This window comes from Astyanax mexicanus, chromosome 10, assembly GCF_023375975.1.
Source record: "Astyanax mexicanus isolate ESR-SI-001 chromosome 10, AstMex3_surface, whole genome shotgun sequence".
Classification (NCBI taxonomy): Eukaryota; Metazoa; Chordata; class Actinopteri; order Characiformes; family Acestrorhamphidae; genus Astyanax; species Astyanax mexicanus.
This window is the reverse complement of record NC_064417.1, coordinates 35,115,862-35,134,114: the sequence shown is the minus strand read 5'-3', so window position 1 is coordinate 35,134,114 and position 18,253 is coordinate 35,115,862. Positions and strand designations below refer to the sequence as shown.

Sequence of the window (18,253 nt, the reverse complement as noted above, 5' to 3'; positions counted from 1 at the left end):
TAATAATAATAATAATAATATAAGACTTTTTGGTCATCAGGAAATTTAAGTTCTTTTTCACAATGTTTCGATAAAGTTTAACAATGAAATAAAATATAGTTTGCCTGTGTTTTATTCAGTTTTCATTCAGTTGATTGTACTTAACCTGACACTGACACTAAACCACACAAGTCACAAATTCCATAACATGTAAAAAGTGCCCTTTGTAGGGTGCAGGGAGTATTTAGGATCCAGCCCAGAGATGTGTCTGGCGGAGAATCAGTAGGCGGAGTTTCTGCGTGATTGACAGGATGAACGTAGTGCGACCATTTCCATGCCAACACAGAGCGTGGTTGGCTGGTTACAAGACAGCTTTATAACCTGTAACTTTCTGCTTGGTTAATCAAGTGAAAAAAATCACGAGATCAACAGGATTCAGTACGTCTGTACCGGTCTTAATGTTTTGGGAGAATTCGGTGAGCATTTCACATTGACGTTTCCACTTTTCCATTGATTAAAATTAGTTATATTTGTAGACCACAGTTGTACTATGACAAACTGCTTTAACTAGCTAACCAGTCTTAACTATAAATCTAACTAAATCCAGTAAAGGCTCAATTTATTTATCTCTATAATTTTACTCCTTTATCTATGATTACATTATAGTAGTTCCAGATATCTACACTGTAATGCTTATTAGTAGACCAGGTAAGTCCAGGACCACATATCTGTAAATAAATGTATATTACAAACGGCTTTTGACTTAACAATAATGTTATTTATGTCTGTTTTTAAATGTAATTACAATGTAAATGTAATTACAGATAAGTTCCATGTAAATTATTGATGACATATTCGAAATTACATTTAGGGGGTTGTTGTTCTGGTAATATGATTAGTCAAAATCAATGATCAGTAATAGTATTTTGTCTTTTCTTATTGGGATAATATAACAATGTAAAGGGCTCTGATATAAATATATAAAGGTTTGGGGATCTAGAGGTACTCTTTAAGGGTAACTACAATGTCAGGTCCTAATTAAACAAAAGAATCAGGTTTTTAGCATAATGATTCTAATAGTCTTTCTAGCTGGGAATATATCTGCTACCAAAATATCCAGGTCAAAGTGACCCATAAACAAGTTAAAAAATGAAACAAATAAGCAAATGAATAAACTTATGGTGAAACTCTTAGGGGACCCAGCACTGATGTCCTCGGTAGTACGTCTCAGCCCAGGCCTGGAGGACCTGAGGCCTACGTCTCGGGGAATCACTATCATCCCCAGAATCAGGAGCGCATCTCACACACCAAAGGAAGACCTTCAGGGGAACAGTGACCTCAAATCTGACTCTGGTAAGGATGGGATTGATGCTTATGGCTTAACCAGAGGTTTTTTAAATAAGTATATGACTAATATATCATGTTTAGAAGTAAAATTATTATAGAATTATAGATCCTATCTTATACATTTGATGTATGTTTGGTTTAATGTTTTATTATAATCTAAAGTGTTTTAAAGTCTACCTAAAACTTAGAGAAGAAAGCATTAACGAATTCCAGCTCCTATGTTAATATAAAAAGTGCTAAATACTATAATGTTATTTTATACTAGTTTTCCACACCTGACTGTATTTTAACACAATGGTTCTTGTAAAAGTCTTTTACATCTTGACCTAAAATTTATAGAAAGAAACACATGTACCATAATATGAAATTTAGAGTTCTGTACCTATCTCTGGGACTATCACTATCTTAACATTTTAACCCTAAAGGCCTGTATGTATGTGAGCCTTTTCAGACCAGTTTGTAAGCTGCTACCAGACTGATCCTTTTTTTCCTTTTCCTCTCTAGTCTCCTCTGTGCAGTCAGTAGCAGATGAGAATTTATCTTTAGCGCACATTGAAAGCATGCTCTCACAGAAAGTAAGGATTAAAAAGGATGACCTAAAGGCAGCTTTCCGTGGCTTTGACCAGGAGAGGAGGAACACTGTCACCAAGGGGGAATTTCGTCGCGTCATTGAAGGCTTCCTTATGCCACTTACACAGTCTCAGTTTAATGCTCTGTTGGCAAAGGTGAGCTAAGTAAATGTCACAAACTCTTAAGATGTGAAATACTGGCTTTGGTATTCTTTTGTTATGTATTCTATTGTGAATAAAAATATCAAAAAGTCAAAACATGGATGCATACATGATGCATTCATCATACCATGTACAATTAAAGTGTGTATGTGTATTTATTTCAGATTCCAAAGACAGCAAATGGAGCAATACCATATATGGAATTTCTGCGACAATACTGTAGGGTCTCATCTGCATCAATTAGGTATGGTGTGTAGCTGAATATATATATTTGAGATATATATATTTAGTTTTTTCATTTGTAAATATTCACAGAAACTGATCAGCATCTCTACAGAATTCCATCCGCAGGTAGTCACCGGAGCTGGCCACTGGGAGAGCTACAGTGCCACCTGAAGGACAAGGTGAGAGATTTTTACACTCTTGGGTTTGTAATGTACTTTATAGCCTTATATTATAGATGTTTTTATTCTATTATTTTCTAACAGATTGGAGGCAATCTTAAGAACATCTTGAGGGCCTTTTGCCTGTTTGATTATAATCGAGATGGGCGAATTCAAAAGCATGAACTAAGAAGAGTTCTGGAGAGTTACTGCTTTCCTCTGAGCCAGCAGGAGTTTCACAGGTTCTAATGCAATCTGTTAATCTATATATCAAGAATGGGGTTAGGGGATATTAACTATTAATTAAGTTTTTGCTTTGCATTATTACAGGCTGTGGTCCCACTACAGTCCAAGTAACTCTCATACAATATCCTACAAGGAGTTTCTTGAGAGGCTTGGTGTAGATTGTGAGAACTACAGGAAGATTGCCCCAGACTCTGCTAAACTTGGTAATGACTAAGAGCATAGTAACCAATACAAGATAAAATAATAAAATAATCACTTTAGTAGTTTAACACAGACTTTATATCCAGATCAAATAACCAGTCCAACATACTATATTTCCAAACGTATTCACTCACTCATTCAAATGATTAAAGAGATTAATGATTCCAATCACTTTCATGGACACAGAGCACCTAGGCAATACAGACCTCCAAACATAATAAGATTAGCTCAAGAAAGGTTTTGAAAGCCTTCCAGAATAGTTGAAGCTGTTATAGCTACAAAGGGATGGGCCGATATAATATTAAACCCTAGATATTACAAATGGGATGTCACTCAAATTTATAAAGGCAGACTGCTGTGAATGCTTTTGGCAATATTGTGTAAATTAATATAAGGTCCATAACCAGAATAAATAATCAGTCTAAATATTTTTAGAATGATTTAGATCCAGGTGAAATAATATATCAACTAGAGTTTATCAACAGATAAACAACAACAACAACAAAAAAACAACAACAAAAAAATGGGGCTTAGGGTCAGGTAAAATAAGGTGTCAATTTCAGTCAAATTACTACCAGGTCGAAATAATACTTAAACAGTGTACCTCAAAGTTTACAACAAGTCTACATGTTGTGTCTTTACAGTAGTCTTTACATTTGAGTATTCAGTATTTTTGTTTGTTACATTTTTTGCCATTCTTTTGCAGTGATGTACTTTAAAATCCTGGTTGTTCTTTTCTTTGCTCAAGCTTTAAATTGGGATGCAGTAAACCAATCCAAGGGGTATAGGCCCAAAAGCAGGACATTGGCTTGGACTGCTTCAGCTGAGCCTGAAGATTCTGTGGATGAAATCTACTCCAAGTTCCTTAAAGAAGTGAGCATGTAATAGATCCTAATTTTTTTTTTAAGTTTTAACCTAAAAAAATGGCACAACTTTTAAACATACACTTTTTATTATTTTTTAATAGATGGGCATAAACCACACTCTTGTGGAAAAAGCTCTTCAAGCACTTGATATCACAGACAGTGGTGTTGTCACTCATGATGACCTAAAGTCAGTCCTGAGCAGTTTCCTTTTCCCAATCAGTGACAGCACTTTTCTGAGTCTCTTGAGCAGGTATGAGGTTCATTGAATAGTACATATTAGTATAATAGTAGCTGGTTCTGCACTCTAGTGTTTAAGTTTGCTTATGTATGACATTTCAATGCATTTTATTTTGATCAGGTTTGGGCTGAACCCCACAGAACCTGTGGAGTGGAGAATGTTCATTGATCTGTTCAGAGAAAAGGAACAGATGCTAAGTGTTGGGTGAGCCAGAGTCTTAACAGTTCCATTTAATTTCAAGTATTTGTGAGTAAGAAAGGGGGATATCAGGATATTGTATTGGATAAAAAGCAGCTAAGTCATACAGCTAAGTTTGGGCATCCCTAATTCAAAAATTTCTGGGTGATGATACGTATATCCTTTTACAGACAATAAATACATTTAAGAGGTAAAATTGTGAATGTAGATTTTTTTGTCTCTCAGAAAAGACCCAGATCCTTCTACGCCTGACTTTTCCAGTATTGAAGAAGTCTTACCAAGGTTACAAGAGCAGATACTTAAGGTTTTTCCTCTTCTGAAGAAAGGTTTCCTGGTATTTGATGAGGTTTGTTAAAGGTTTGGTAGTACCGTAGACTTGTACTTGTACTTGTAGGACATATAGATAGCCTACTGTAGTTCTAATCTAATTACAGCCAATATCTCAGTTTCACTGTCAGTCATTTTCAGAAATTGACATGATTGTAAAACAACTAATTTTACAAATGAAATGTAGTTAAATTACATTTTGGGTATGTTTTTCTGTATTTATTCTCTCCAGAACAGAATAGGAGTGGTCAGCAAAGCTGATATGCGGCGAGTTCTCGAGGGTTTGACCTTCAGGCTGACGGATGAGCAGTTCAGAGGGCTGATAGATCTCATATATGTAGGAAACTCAGGAACTATCTGCTACCAGCCCTTGTTGGACTTTTTCCAGCAGCAAAAAACATCTGTGGTACATACATTTGCTGCCCAGACAAAATTCGTTTAAGCACGTATAGCAAGTATAGCCTAGTACATTTTAGTTATGATCTTGTGTGGAATTAGGTGTTGTATTGATTTGTTTGTTTTTAGGATGAGAAGCAGTATAGCAAGTTTACAGACCAGACATACACCCAGTCTCAGCCTTCTACTGCACCTCCAACAGCCACTGCTGCCTGGAATACAGTAAGTTGACTCTCACTTAAAGCCCATCCTTCTGGCGCCCACTATCAGATCTCACTAGAGTAACCGATAACTAAGCCCTTCCAAAGAATAAACATACATTTAATCAGATTTTTATGGTTAGGTTACAATTATGTTATAGGCATGAATGAAGAAATATATTTTAGTTTTTTTTACGTAAAAATAAAGCTGGCCATTTAAAAAAAAAAAGAAACAGTAACTGATTTCTCCTAAAAGGGATAATTAATTGGAATGCCTTTATTCACATTGCCTTACACTTGTGGACATTCCCAAGCCATCCCGAGGCAACTCTTTAATTTACATACTGCCATTCCATGACTTTTGGCATATAATATATTAGCGATGGATTATTATCTCTGCATGATGTTCTCAATTACTCAAGAAAGCCATTTGAGCAGTGTGTGATCCTGGACGTTCTACACGTCATTAAACCTCTTGAATCTTAAATGGAATTGGGAAAACAAACATTTAAGGAGAATATTCATCAGTTTATGATTCACCTAAAATGAAAATGTCTAATTATGTATTCTATTTGTAGGTGGAGGGGATTCTTAAAGAGAAGCTGAATGAGCAACATGACTTGTTTCTGCAGTCTCTAAGCCAGACAGACCCAACTCAGAGCTGCAAAATCCCTATTGAAGCCATGAGGACACTGCTCCAGCAGTATGGGTTACCTCTATCTGACAGACACTTCAATAAGTAAGAGTCAGCATTATTCACTATCTAGCACTGCTAGAACAGACAGCAATGTTTTACCTGATTTGTGTTTCATTCTTTTCTGTTTTGTTCCACTACAGTCTCTGTGAACCATTCACTGAATCTGGAGAAGTGAACTACAAATTGTTGCTGGTCAGCCTTGGCATCTCCATGAAGAGAGACACCATAAAGTGTGCTAACAAGAGTCCTAGCCCAAGAGAGAGGTCTATTTCACACTCCTAAAATTAAATATTTGATTTATTATTGGGAAAGGGGTTCCTGGACTCGTTTTGATAGTGAAATAGTGATAGTGTTGCTGGCATCCTTAAGCTTTACTGAAGAACCTATGAAGAACTTACTTTGTTTGGTTTACAGAAATGAGAGTGTTTGTGGAGCTCATGCAGAGACCATGAGAAGACAAGCTGTGGTAAATGTTGTTCTGAGGAAGCTCAGAGACAGGCTGCAGGTGCGTGGGGTCACTCTTGAGCACTGTCTAAAGGCCAATGGCAGAAGTTCCGCAGCAATACTTAGCTTGCAAGACTTTCAGAAGGTGACTCAATCAAGCATGCCTGTAAACAGTACATATTCTTACGTCTTAATTTTTTATATCTTATATTTAAAACCTTTGTCAGCCTAGGAGAAAATATAAAAGTGTACTGTACTGTTTTTGCATGTTTTCGGCTTCTTAGATTCTGGACGAGTGTAGAATTTCCCTGCAGGAATCTCAGTTTCAGACCCTCATCCAGGCTCTTGGTTTCTATGATGGACAGGTCTCTTTTACTGAGTTTGTAGCCAAATATGAAGGTAAGATCCATCATTAGTAGTAAAAGGCATCTACGACTTAAAAAAACATAAAATAAACACCTTTTTTTCATATAGAGTCCATATCAAAAGACAATAATGAAGAGGAAAGAAGAATACTGAACTATATTGAAGCCAACAGCTTTATGTCTGCTGAGGACTGTTTCAGTCAGCTTGAGAAGAGGATAAAAGAATGTCATGGGGTATAATGTTTCTATGGTTTATTTCAACAGTTAGTCCTGTACAGTTTTACCAAAGATGTATTATTCATTCAAATGTTTTGAACTATACAGTAACTATGATAAGCTAAGTTATGGAACTGATGCAGAAAATGTCCTATTCTCCCCTCCTGTTTCCTTAGGATGTTTTAACAGCGTTTCGTCTGATGGACAAGAACAGAGATGGGCTGGTGAATCAGACTGACTTCCGAGTTCTGCTTGACAGCTTGATGTTTGTCACTAAGGAAAAGGAGTACCAGAGGGTGTTGGAGCTGATGGGATTTAAGCCTGGCTCCAATCTTAACTACACTGAGTTCCTCCACAAGATCCGGTCTAATGAGAAAAACAAAATACAGCCCATCGCTAATATGACGTGAGCACTTCAAACACTACATACTGAAAACTGACTGCAGAATAACTGTTTAAGTAATGCATTACTATGCCAATCATAATTTGTTTTCATACAGAGATGATCAGTTGCAGGAGCATGCATGTGACCAGGTTCATGCCTATTTGGTGGACAGTGCAAGCACTGGATGGTCAGAGTTTTCAAAGGTAATTGGTTTATTTGTTTAGGCCTGTGCAACATTATTTTTCTACAAAATGTACAGTTACTGCTATGTAGTTTTGGTTGTTCATTATGAGTCTGGGCCAGGATTTCTGAAAAGCTGCTTTGTGACAAGATTTGTCCTACATCTGTTTAAAGAAATATGAGGAAATCTCTTAAAATTGCAAAATAAAAATGTATAATTTATGATATAGGTACCTATAGAACATAAAGCAATTAGTATTGCACTAGGATCTGGTTCCTACTTATTCAAATATTCCTGTTTTACTGTTTTTATTTTGTAGTTAAAGTATCTAGTTCCTGTTTTTTAATTGGTTCTCTCCACTGTATGTCTATCCACACTGATGACAGTATGCAGAATGACTATTTACATGTATTCTGACAGGCATTCAACCAGTATGGTGAGGCTGGTGAAACCATAATCACCAAAAATGATCTAAAGAATATTCTTTACAAATACTCCTTACCCATCACTCCAAGAGTGTTTGAGAAAATATGGACAAGGTAAGTCTATTTATGCAGCAGTATCTGTGATATGTGCTTCTGCAAGTCTGGAGGTTTGATTCAGTCTGATTCAGAAGTTCTGGCTCATCATTTTTATGTACTAGATATGACAATGATGGAAAAGGACACATCACTGTGACAGAGTTCCTGGATAAGCTGAATATTACACCACAAGAGTTTACAAAGCAACATGATGATCCACCGGACTCCAACCAGACCTTGAACACATCTTGCATGACCCCTCTGATGGACACCACTCTGCACAAGCTACAGTAAGTCACTTTTAAAGAAATGAATGGAAGGAATTTCCCCCTTATGTTTAGGCAAGGCTTATTATGTCATGCAAAAATAAGTCATGTCATATAAACTGTTTAGAAATTTGAATTTTTATTTCTACAGGGACTGGTTAAAACTTAGCTTTGAGGATGTGTGCAGAAGTCTGGTGGCAGCAGACAAGAAGCATGATGGTCATGTTACTGTGTCAGACCTGCTGTCTCTGTTACGAAAACATGGCTTTCGGATAGAAGAGTGTCAGTTATTGCACCTAATCAACAGGTATGACAGACTAACTCTAAAATAATCTCTGTGAATCGTTCCTGATGTAACTTCTGGTGATCAGGTTCATACATGTGACTGATATTTTAGTGATATTATTGTGTCTTTGTACAATCTCTCTCTCTCTCTTTTCCTAATTTCCTTTCTTCTTCTGCAGCATTGGAGTCGATGTCTGTAACAGTAAGCTGTCTTACCTTGACTTTCTGAAGTGTCTTACTGGTCCTGTGGTCAGTAGCAGGCCTGAAGTATCGTCTCAGGTCAGTCAAAATCTGAAAGTCAGGTCTACTACAGCTGGAGAGGATGTAGAAGAGCTCAGCCCTGAGAGAGCTTTACAGAGAGTCAGAGAACTGGTCACCACCTCCTCACTTACTCTCTCCAAGGTAACCAGTCGACTGACTAAACTAAATGCTAATCGATTACAACTGAATACTGTAATCAAACATAATTAGAATAATTAAGCAATAATACACAAGAGGGAGTGCAATAACGTGTAATATTGTCACTGCTGTGCTGTGGTCGTAGGCAGTTCCATTATCACTGTTTATTGAAAGATTTTGAGTAACAAGTGAGGATGAGAAAAAATATGATCTGTTTGGTTATAAGCACTCTGCGAGTTAATTGCTGCTCTGTTTGTAGTTGTGCTGTTTGGTTTGTAAGCGCTGCATCGTTGCTAGGTTACCTGTATTTGGCGGAGTAATACATGGAGACATTCGGTTACAGTGCATTACCGGCTGATTATAGCACTCATAGAACACCTCTCAGCCAATCACATTGCAGTGTCGGAACTAATTGTGGTATAATTTCTAAAGCATGTATGCAGTCATTCTGGACAAATTCAAGTTTTCTGTCTATTTTTAAAGGAAAACTTTACATATGTTATGTTTCATTATCTATTCCACTGCAATATCAATAGTACCCCAAGAACATAATTGTACTACTTATAACTGTAATGAATTAAGTGACATCTTAGACAGATGACCAAAAGTCTTTTCTCTGATGTTTTGATGATTTCAGGCTTTTAAAGCATTTGATAAGTCTGAAGATGGCAAACTATCACAGTCCGAGTTTCGGCGGGTGCTCGACCACTTCTGCGTCAGGCTCTCTGATGTGCAGTTCAGGAAGCTTCTTTCTAAGCTGTCAATCAAAGATGGAGAAGAAACCACGGTGGTCTGGAAGGAGTTTATGAATACTTTTGACCTTTGCAATCAAGAGGTGAGAAAGATTATTAGAGATCAGTACATCTTTTTTAAGTTATTGGAAAATATTTGGGGTAGTTATGTAAATGAGGAATATTCTCTATTTGTGGCAAAGTACAGTATTTGTTTGTTTTACATCGGATTAATGTTTATTTCTGGTACTGTTAAGACATCAAAAGAATGGCTGGAGAAAGTCCAAAGGTTACGCTTCCCTAACCAGGCCAATCCTGTGCCAATCAGCGATATTTTGAAACGGATCCAAGATGTAGTCTCTGGCCACCTTTACACCATCACCAAGGAGATGATGGATCTAGATTATGCTAGCATTAATACCATTTCAAAAGAGCACTTTAAGGTCTTCTGTGACCACCACTTCATGAGACTCTCTGCTGATCAGGTAGGAAATTCTCCAAGCTAATACAATTTAACTTTATCAAAATAAAAAGAATGCCATTACCTCCATTACCAATTTTTGCGCTTTGATATTGTTTGTGAACTTTTTCACAGTTTGAAAAGCTATGGAAATTGTTGCCGGTCAATGCCTATGACAACCTAAATTACCGTGAGTTTCTGAAGAAGTTCAGCGGAGAACTAATAGAACAGGCAAAGCCTGCAGCACCACCTACTCCTGAACATTTAGGCCTATCAGAAAGCTCACCTGCTGTTCTCCTGCAACGACCCAAAACTGCATCCTGCATCCCTGAACGGAGCAAGGTAAATTCAGGTCCAGAACTGTCCTCCTCATGCTCATTACTCTATGATTCATATATTTTGAAGTTTTATTAAGTAAATTCCCAATGTTTTAAATGCTTTGTCCTGCACAAAGCTTTATTTTTATGTATTACAATTCATACATTAACAGATGTTTATATGCATTTCTTGACTCCTGATCCCAGTCGTTAAGCCCAGAGCAGCTCAAGCGTCCCTCCACTGTATGTGGGAGGCTTTCTGTGGTCCTGTCATCAGACATAGCTGCTGTAGAGCGGAGGCTACGCTTCAAGATCCGCATCTGCTGGAGGGAGATCCAAAGGAGGTGCAAGGAGGCCGACACGCAGAGAACCGGAGGGATTGAAATAGAGGCTTTCTTAGGTAATGTGGTTAAAATGGTAACAACACCAGCATAACACTGGTTAACACTGATTATTCCAGCACACTGTTATATACATTATTGTTTATTAATCTGGGGGTCACAGGTCACAGGTAATGTCTGTGCCTGTGTTGTAGGTTTTGATCCTTGCTCCAGTCACTGTGAAGATATTAGTGCTTGGGGTTTTCTCCCAGTGTTTATATGGGTCTTTTGGCCATATCTAGAGGGTATCCCTTCCATCCACTCAATGGTTCTGGGTAGGCTCCAGGCCCACTGCGACCCTGACGAGGAAGAAACATATGAGAGGATGGATTAATTTATACTAACAATGCACAGAAATAGCTAACAAATATGCCAAAGTCAAGCTAGTGCACCTGCAAACACAGTAAAATTTCACTATACAATATTGGTTTCAGTTTTTAACTATTATGCTTGTATGTATTTATTTTCTACAGATATACTGAGGGACCTCCACATTGACGTAACCCAGTCCCAGTTTGAGCAGCTGTCTGAGAAGTATAACATGAAAAACAAAGGCCGTCTCTCCTACCCAGAATTCCTGCAGAACTTTGTGCTTATGCTTAAACCTAACGCCCCCACCTTCACAGAGAGACGCAGGCTACACCTGCCCAAAACTCCGGTTAGGCACTCAATACTGTACTTTGATCAGAGCACTGTTTTTGATTACAGGACTTATTTTTTCCATTCATTTGTATAGACATACTGTATTTTTGTGGCATATAGCATTACTAACAGCTGCATTACTGTAGTCAGTGGATGACTGGAACCTAGATTGTGTGCAATGCAAAATTAAATTTTGGCCACATTAACACACTGTACACTTGTTCCTCTCTTCCTCAGATGAGTGCAGGGCCTCTCAGTAGGCAGTGTACGGATGCCTTGCTCAGATTGTGTTCTCCAATCCAGCTACGCTGGAAGTCCATCAAGCGAGCGTTTGTGTTTTATGACAAAGAGCGCACAGGAAAGATTCCTCTCCAGGAATTCAGAAAGGTAATTCCTGTTTGGTATTATTGAGGGAAGTGTTGTAGTGCACTCTCTCCAAATATGGTTCAAGTTTTTGGGGGCATAATCTTTCATTAACAAATCTCTAAACAAGTGCCAATAAAACTACTAAACAAAATCTTTATCTCAACAGGTTTTGAGACAGCACAATGTAAATCTCTCAGAGGAAGACTTCTTTCATCTTGCATCTTTTTTTGACAAAAACATCTCAGGAAATATTTCGTACAATGAATTTCTATGCATTTTTCAAAAATGAGGAGCATAACTTTACCTCTCTCTTCTTTAAAGTGTGGCACACAGATTTGTACCGATTGCCTTAATTCTTTAGAAATGGGAATATATATTTTAAATTACTTATTTTGTAAGAGCTAATTAACTAGTAAGAAATGTTATTAAGAACAGCCTGCTTGAAAGAGAGTCTTCCTTAAAGGACTTATCTTAAACTGATAATGATAAAGACCAAACAGAGGGCATTACCACAGCACTTAGTCATGCAGGTTCAATAAAACGCAGAGACATCTTAAAGGTTTTTTTTTTTAAAGAAATTCTATGATATAGTTTTGACGTAGATAGATGAATATTAACTCATGATGTAATACAACAATAATATAAACTGTAGAATATGTTTTGAATATTTATTGAACATATATATTGAATATTCATGTCAGGTCCAAAGTCCCAGTTATGGCTCTATTGCATAATAGTTATTTGTAAGAATTGTCAGTGACACTGACCTTCTACCTCTTTGTAGATGTTTATTTCCCCAAAGCCTCTCCAATTCAGGAGTTTGGACTCAGTGCAGGACATGAGAAACATGTTTACCTCAAATAAAGAGTGGAACATTTCTTTTGCTGGTTGTGGTTTTTTGAGCGTCTATTATTTTGGAGTGTACGGCTGTCTTTTGGAACGTGCTCATGACCTGGTTGACAGAACGACAAAGATTTGCGGGGCTTCATCTGGAGCACTGATAGCAGTAATGATAGCATGTCAGATATCACCAGGTAAGTGAAGACGTTCGGGTTTCTGTTTTAGTTAAGCTACATAAACTGCAGTCCAGTTTAATTATTCACTTTTGTAACTACACAACTTAATTTGTTTCATAGCAGTTATCAAATAATTAAAAATTGTTACTGAAACGGATTGTTGAATTTAGATTAAGATTAGTAATTTAATTATAAATCTAGAGGTAAACCTAGAAGTTAAACATACCAGCTCTGCAGGTTAAAATTATTGCCAAGATATTTAGACAGATCTCAAATGACACTGATGTATAGTATCTACTAAATAATTTATTACTGATGTGTAGTATTTCTTGTTTTTTCCATAGTCACTGTTGGCTCAGTCAGTTAATGATTTCAGTTCCCCATTGAAACAGATAAGCATATAAAAATGCAACTAAAACGGACTCTTCTTGCAGAAAAGTGCTATGAAAACCTAATGAAACTAGCTAACGAGGCTCGGAAGGGCACACTGGGATCTTTGCATCCATCCTTTAACTTGCTAAAGTTAACCAGGGACCTCCTGGAACGAGAGCTGCCCAATAACGCTCACATTCTGGCAAGTGGAAAACTGTGTGTGTCCCTGACACGCATTTCAGATGGGGAGAATGTGCTGGTGTCTGAATTTGACAGCAAGAGTGATCTAATCCAGGTAACTCACGACTAACTCATTCCTTTGTCGCCACAAAAAAAAGGTCACACACTAATATATTGTGGCACTGTTTTTCGATAAGCTTCCCAAAGATTTTCAATGAGGTTAAGGTGTGGACTAGGGTTGCAACGGTATGAGATTTTCACGGTATGATAACCTTCTCAGAAAATACCGCGGTATCACGGTTATCACGGTATCACAGTTTGTTACATATATTATTAAACTGACCCTTAAAGAAATTACAACAAAGTTTTTTTGTTCAATTAACTATTTATTGTAGAAACCTGGAAAAACTATAATTTTAAGTTCTCCTTTAAAAAAATAAGCTGTACACCATCAGGTGAAGGAAACCAGTTTTTCCACTGCTCTTAAGGGCATAAATATTGTGTGTATATATATATATATATATATATATATATATATATATATATATATATATATATATATATATATATATACACACGTTACACACATTACATGTCCTCTAAGAAGTAAAGATCCTGTATTTAAAATATTCAATTACATTATTTAAGTTTACATTTTTTAATATCTGATAAACTGAGCCTGGGTCAGTGTCTGATCAACAACTGTTGTAAACGTCCGTTTTACTGCCAAGTTGGTATATAACCAGATACTGCAGAAAGAGGGGATTTTATTTCTGACATGATCCTCACAATAGAGATTTCTATTTTAAGGCTTTCACACCGAGTCTGATTTTAACATATGAAAAACAGGCACGTCAGAATTTGAAAATGAACGCATGTAAATGAATGGCGTCTTTCACATCCAGTCCGGCCAGGACCTTTACACGGACACGTGAATCCATCGTAGCACGCACTTCACGCCGGCACCTGCGTGCCCAAATTTCGGATAACTCAGCGCTTTTGCGGGCGCTTACCGCATGGGCTGTGCACGACTGCAAAGAGGTTTTATTTAGGTTCAGATTTAAATTATAAACTAAACACATACTTTGCGCTGCACAGCGGGGTGGTGTTCTCGGAGATGGGAGAACAGGTTTGACGTATGTCCACCTTTACCTTATTACAAATCGGATAACCATCTTCGGGTGCGTTCGGCGGGTCTCCGAAATAGTCCCACACTGCTGATTTTAGTTTAGCCTTTTTTAGGCGGACGGAGATTTGTTTAGTCTGATGCACTTTCTGCTGTTCTCACCGCTGTGTGCTGAGAAGCTGAAGCGGAGCAGAGTTGCGCATGCGCGGGTGAGTTTGTCCGCTGGCATGCGTTTTACCGGTAATAAGCAAACACACACGGTATGATAACCGTGCATTTTAATACCATGGTATACCGTGAAACCGGTTACCGCTGCAACCCTAGTGTGGACTCTGTGGTGAACAATCCATGTGTGAAAATGATCTCATGCTCCCTAAACCACTCTTTCACAATTCCAACCCCATGAACCCTGGCATTGTCATCTTGGAATATTCCCGTACCACCAGGAAAGAAAAAAAATGCATTGATGGAATAGCCTGATCTATATTCAGTATATTCAGGTAGTCAGCTGAGCTCATTCTTTCAGCTCATACTGTTGCTGAACCTAGACCTGACCAACTGCAGAATCCCAAGATCATTTAATTAGTTAAATCCAGGTGGCAACTTTTTTTGGCCAAGCAGTGTAATTAGTTTACAGTAGACAAAGTGTGAACATGTTTGATTTGTTTTAAGTATCTCAGACACATTTGCTCTATTAATTACACTAAATTGAAATTCATTCTGCATGAAAGATTACAGAGAAAGCAAGCTGCACCAGGGCAAAGGTGGGACACTTTTTATTTAATCTTAATTTACAGATCTTATTTGTAAAAAATAAGTGTCAGGTATTCACTGGTTCTATTGTATACTGAATGATTGTTATTCTTAATTTTCATTTTCTTCTAATTTTTCTAATATTTTAGTTCTAATATTTGACCTGTAACTGTTTTTGACTAGGCTCTAATATGCAGCTGTTTTTTCCCTATCTACTGCGGTGTGGTGCCACCAAGTTATCATGGTACAGTAAGTAGCCTAATAAATAGCCTAACATTAGACCTCTAGATTACGTAGTAGATGCTAAATTGGAACATACTGTATGCATAAATTGTACGGATGTAAAACCTAAATTTGAGAAAATTAAAGTAAATCTCACCTGTTCAGTAAATGCTCCTTTCTTTTTGGGCAAAACACAAACATAATAATTATTAAGCAAACAAATAACACACTGTGACTGTTGTGTATGTGTGTTAGTTTGTCTATTTTTAAAGCTTTACTTAAGCAAAGACATTACAGTTTTCATCCAATATATATTTTATTTAATATTGTATTTACACCACCTCTTGTGGACAATTTAATATTTAATCATTATAATTATAAATTATGGCATGGTAGCAAAATGACTTTAAAGCAACCAGGATTTTTCGTTACAAAAATAAAATTACATTAGGCTATTCCTGGCGAGTTTTGTCTTTGCATCCAAATATTGTGGTGCATAAACTGTAATATATGTTATATTTTAAGCATAAACTGTAATATGTAATATTTTAAGCATTTTGATATAATAGTTATCTCATATTTTGAACACTGCCTGGATTAACCTCACTTTTTGTGTTTCAGCGCTATGTGGACGGAGCTTTGAGTAATAACCTACCTTATTTCAGTGAGAAGAACACCATCACCGTCTCCCCATTTTCCGGTGAAAGTGATATCTGTCCGTATGATAACCCGTTTTACTTCCACGAAGTCCGACACAGCAATGTTAGCATCCATGTCAACTTTGCTAATGTGCATCGTGTTATCCAGGCCTTCTTCCCTCCAGAACCTGAGGTAACTTCAAAGACCTTTGTTATAGCAAACTGTTTAGCCCACAGCGCCACAATCAATGCAGGCCATAACTTTACACTTAGCAGTAAACACTCAAATTTAAGAACCTGTCATGCTAGCACTGGCGGACTCTGTAAAGTTCTGGTAGGCTCCATGTACAGGAGAGTTAAGGCAGTATTGAAAATTATATTGACACTTCAGGAACGTCCACTAAGGGGTGTACTCTTTTGTTGCTGGTGGTTTAGACATTAATGGCTGTATGTTGAGTTATTGTAAGGGAAGAATACATTTACACTGTTATATAAGCTCCACACAAACTACAATTATATTTATGTATCACATTTATATTTTACCGATGTAACTTTCAGTTTAAGCCACGCCCACATTCTACACTGTTCAGATGCTAGAGGCCTTAATGCAGTCTGTGCTATAGCCCTGCTGCAGTGCATAAGTAGCTGTAAGGATTAAATTTACCCTAAAAATAATGTTATTAGTAATCTTAAACAAGGATTAGGACTATTACATACTAAAAGGCTCACCAGAGCTTTTTGCACACCTAAAGGGGCCCCCATGTTGGCATTTTAATTTTTTTGGCCCTGCCACTGCACGCCAAGTAACTACTGTACAATTCTAGTAAAAGTCCTAATTAGTCCAAACCAAACATTCACTTTAGATATTTAAAATTGAGGTTTTACTAACATGAGCTGATTTACGACTTTATATAACACAGAAAAAGTGGCTGCCAAATAACTACTACATTATGTGAACAATGTAATATCTAACCAAGAGATGTCTTTTTTTTATAGATTATGGCAGAGATCTATCAACATGGATACAAAGATGCCTTAATGTTTCTGAAACAAAATGGTAGGAATATTTTACAAAATGTACAAATGTAAAAAGTATGTAGCCACACGACACCTTTCTATCTACCTGGATATCATTACTGTCCAATAAAAAAAAAAAAACATTTCCAAAACAACTTTACAGGAGGGAGATAAAACCTGTCAATGGAAACGAATGTAAAAAGATTATTTCAGGTCTTTCTGAATAATTTTAGCCCATTCATCAAATATTTTTTAGACAGTGTAAGAAACGAATCTAAAGTAAAAATCATCAAAAATGAAACACTTGTTTCTCTATGGACAGTGACAATACACTTTATACACAGTATCATTTTTTTTCTTTCTCCTGTTTCAGATTATTTAAAAATGGACTCCCCCCTAACGCATAACAACAAATTGTGCTCATTCAGTCATCCTTATAATGCACACAACCTGGCAGTGGGGAACACTGAGCAATTAGTGCCAGCGACAAGACAAAATGGTCTACTAAATAAACATAAAGCTCACCTGCCTCCTCAGTTCATTCAAAAAGGTGAACATAATTACTTTTTATGTTTGCTATGGAAAATGAAAATGCCATTGAAGATTGTCTTTTCTTTAAACATGTATAAGAATTCTTACACTTTCCATTCCCCAGTTTCGTATAGTGAGAGTAAGAAGAAACATGGATGGATAGGTGAACTATTTGTAGTGAGGTTGATCACTTCCCTACTGATGGTGTGTGTTCTGCCTGTGGAGGTGGTCTACTTCAGGCTTCTGAGGTAAGAATACCATAAAATTCCATTATATGAGAGATTATCATACATAATTAATGTTCTCTTAACATTAAACATGACAAACAATCAATCAGAGCTGCTGACTGGCTGCCAACAATGCCTTCTGATCTGCTGTGGCTGTGGGGACTGATCATGCAGATGATTGGACTGACTTGCAGGAGACTGTGGTCTAAAGGTTTGTACACACAAACTTAAATTAACTGTAAAATTTTACTATTGGACAATCTAATATGACTACTAATTAAAATGACCCAGAATTTATTTTCTCCTTTAGAAAAACAGCTCTGACGGTTATAACTTCACATCCACTGATCCACAGTTACTGACACATGAAATATTAGAATAAAATTTCCATTATAACACTTTCA

The 18,253-nt window shown here is 37.0% G+C and overlaps 2 protein-coding genes and 1 long non-coding RNA gene across 4 annotated transcripts; 2 read left to right on the top strand and 1 right to left on the bottom strand.

The window, feature by feature from the left end:
* The first annotated feature begins 314 nt into the window (after positions 1–314).
* Positions 315–12,645, top strand: efcab6 (EF-hand calcium binding domain 6). Its single transcript, XM_022684037.2, has 31 exons — positions 315–455; positions 1,174–1,332; positions 1,831–2,051; positions 2,222–2,301; positions 2,395–2,461; positions 2,546–2,682; positions 2,771–2,889; positions 3,636–3,760; positions 3,855–4,003; positions 4,112–4,195; positions 4,415–4,535; positions 4,749–4,922; positions 5,042–5,134; positions 5,691–5,851; positions 5,950–6,072; positions 6,224–6,398; positions 6,538–6,652; positions 6,728–6,852; positions 7,011–7,240; positions 7,335–7,422; positions 7,821–7,939; positions 8,044–8,211; positions 8,339–8,494; positions 8,652–8,874; positions 9,509–9,706; positions 9,860–10,087; positions 10,198–10,404; positions 10,587–10,779; positions 11,233–11,417; positions 11,639–11,788; positions 11,934–12,645. The coding sequence occupies exons 2-31, from the start codon at positions 1,188–1,190 to the stop codon at positions 12,054–12,056; spliced, it is 4,482 nt and encodes a 1,493-aa protein (XP_022539758.2). The 5' UTR covers positions 315–455; positions 1,174–1,187; the 3' UTR covers positions 12,057–12,645.
* LOC111195786 (uncharacterized) lies at positions 10,489–16,226 on the bottom strand. The gene is made up of 2 exons (XR_002651812.2): positions 16,092–16,226; positions 10,489–11,058 (listed from the first exon to the last, which is right to left on the bottom strand). It is a non-coding gene; the product is annotated as an uncharacterized LOC111195786 (long non-coding RNA).
* On the top strand, positions 12,552–18,253 carry LOC103023613 (patatin-like phospholipase domain-containing protein 2). 2 transcript variants are annotated; one of them, XM_022684040.2, is made up of 9 exons: positions 12,552–12,801; positions 13,218–13,450; positions 15,398–15,463; positions 16,058–16,267; positions 17,071–17,131; positions 17,465–17,641; positions 17,747–17,870; positions 17,960–18,060; positions 18,160–18,253. In XM_022684040.2, the coding sequence occupies exons 1-9, from the start codon at positions 12,552–12,554 to the stop codon at positions 18,171–18,173; spliced, it is 1,236 nt and encodes a 411-aa protein (XP_022539761.2). In that variant the 3' UTR covers positions 18,174–18,253. The 2 variants fall into 2 exon arrangements, with proteins under 2 accessions (XP_022539761.2, XP_022539760.2); XM_022684039.2 differs by having other exon boundaries at positions 17,960–18,253.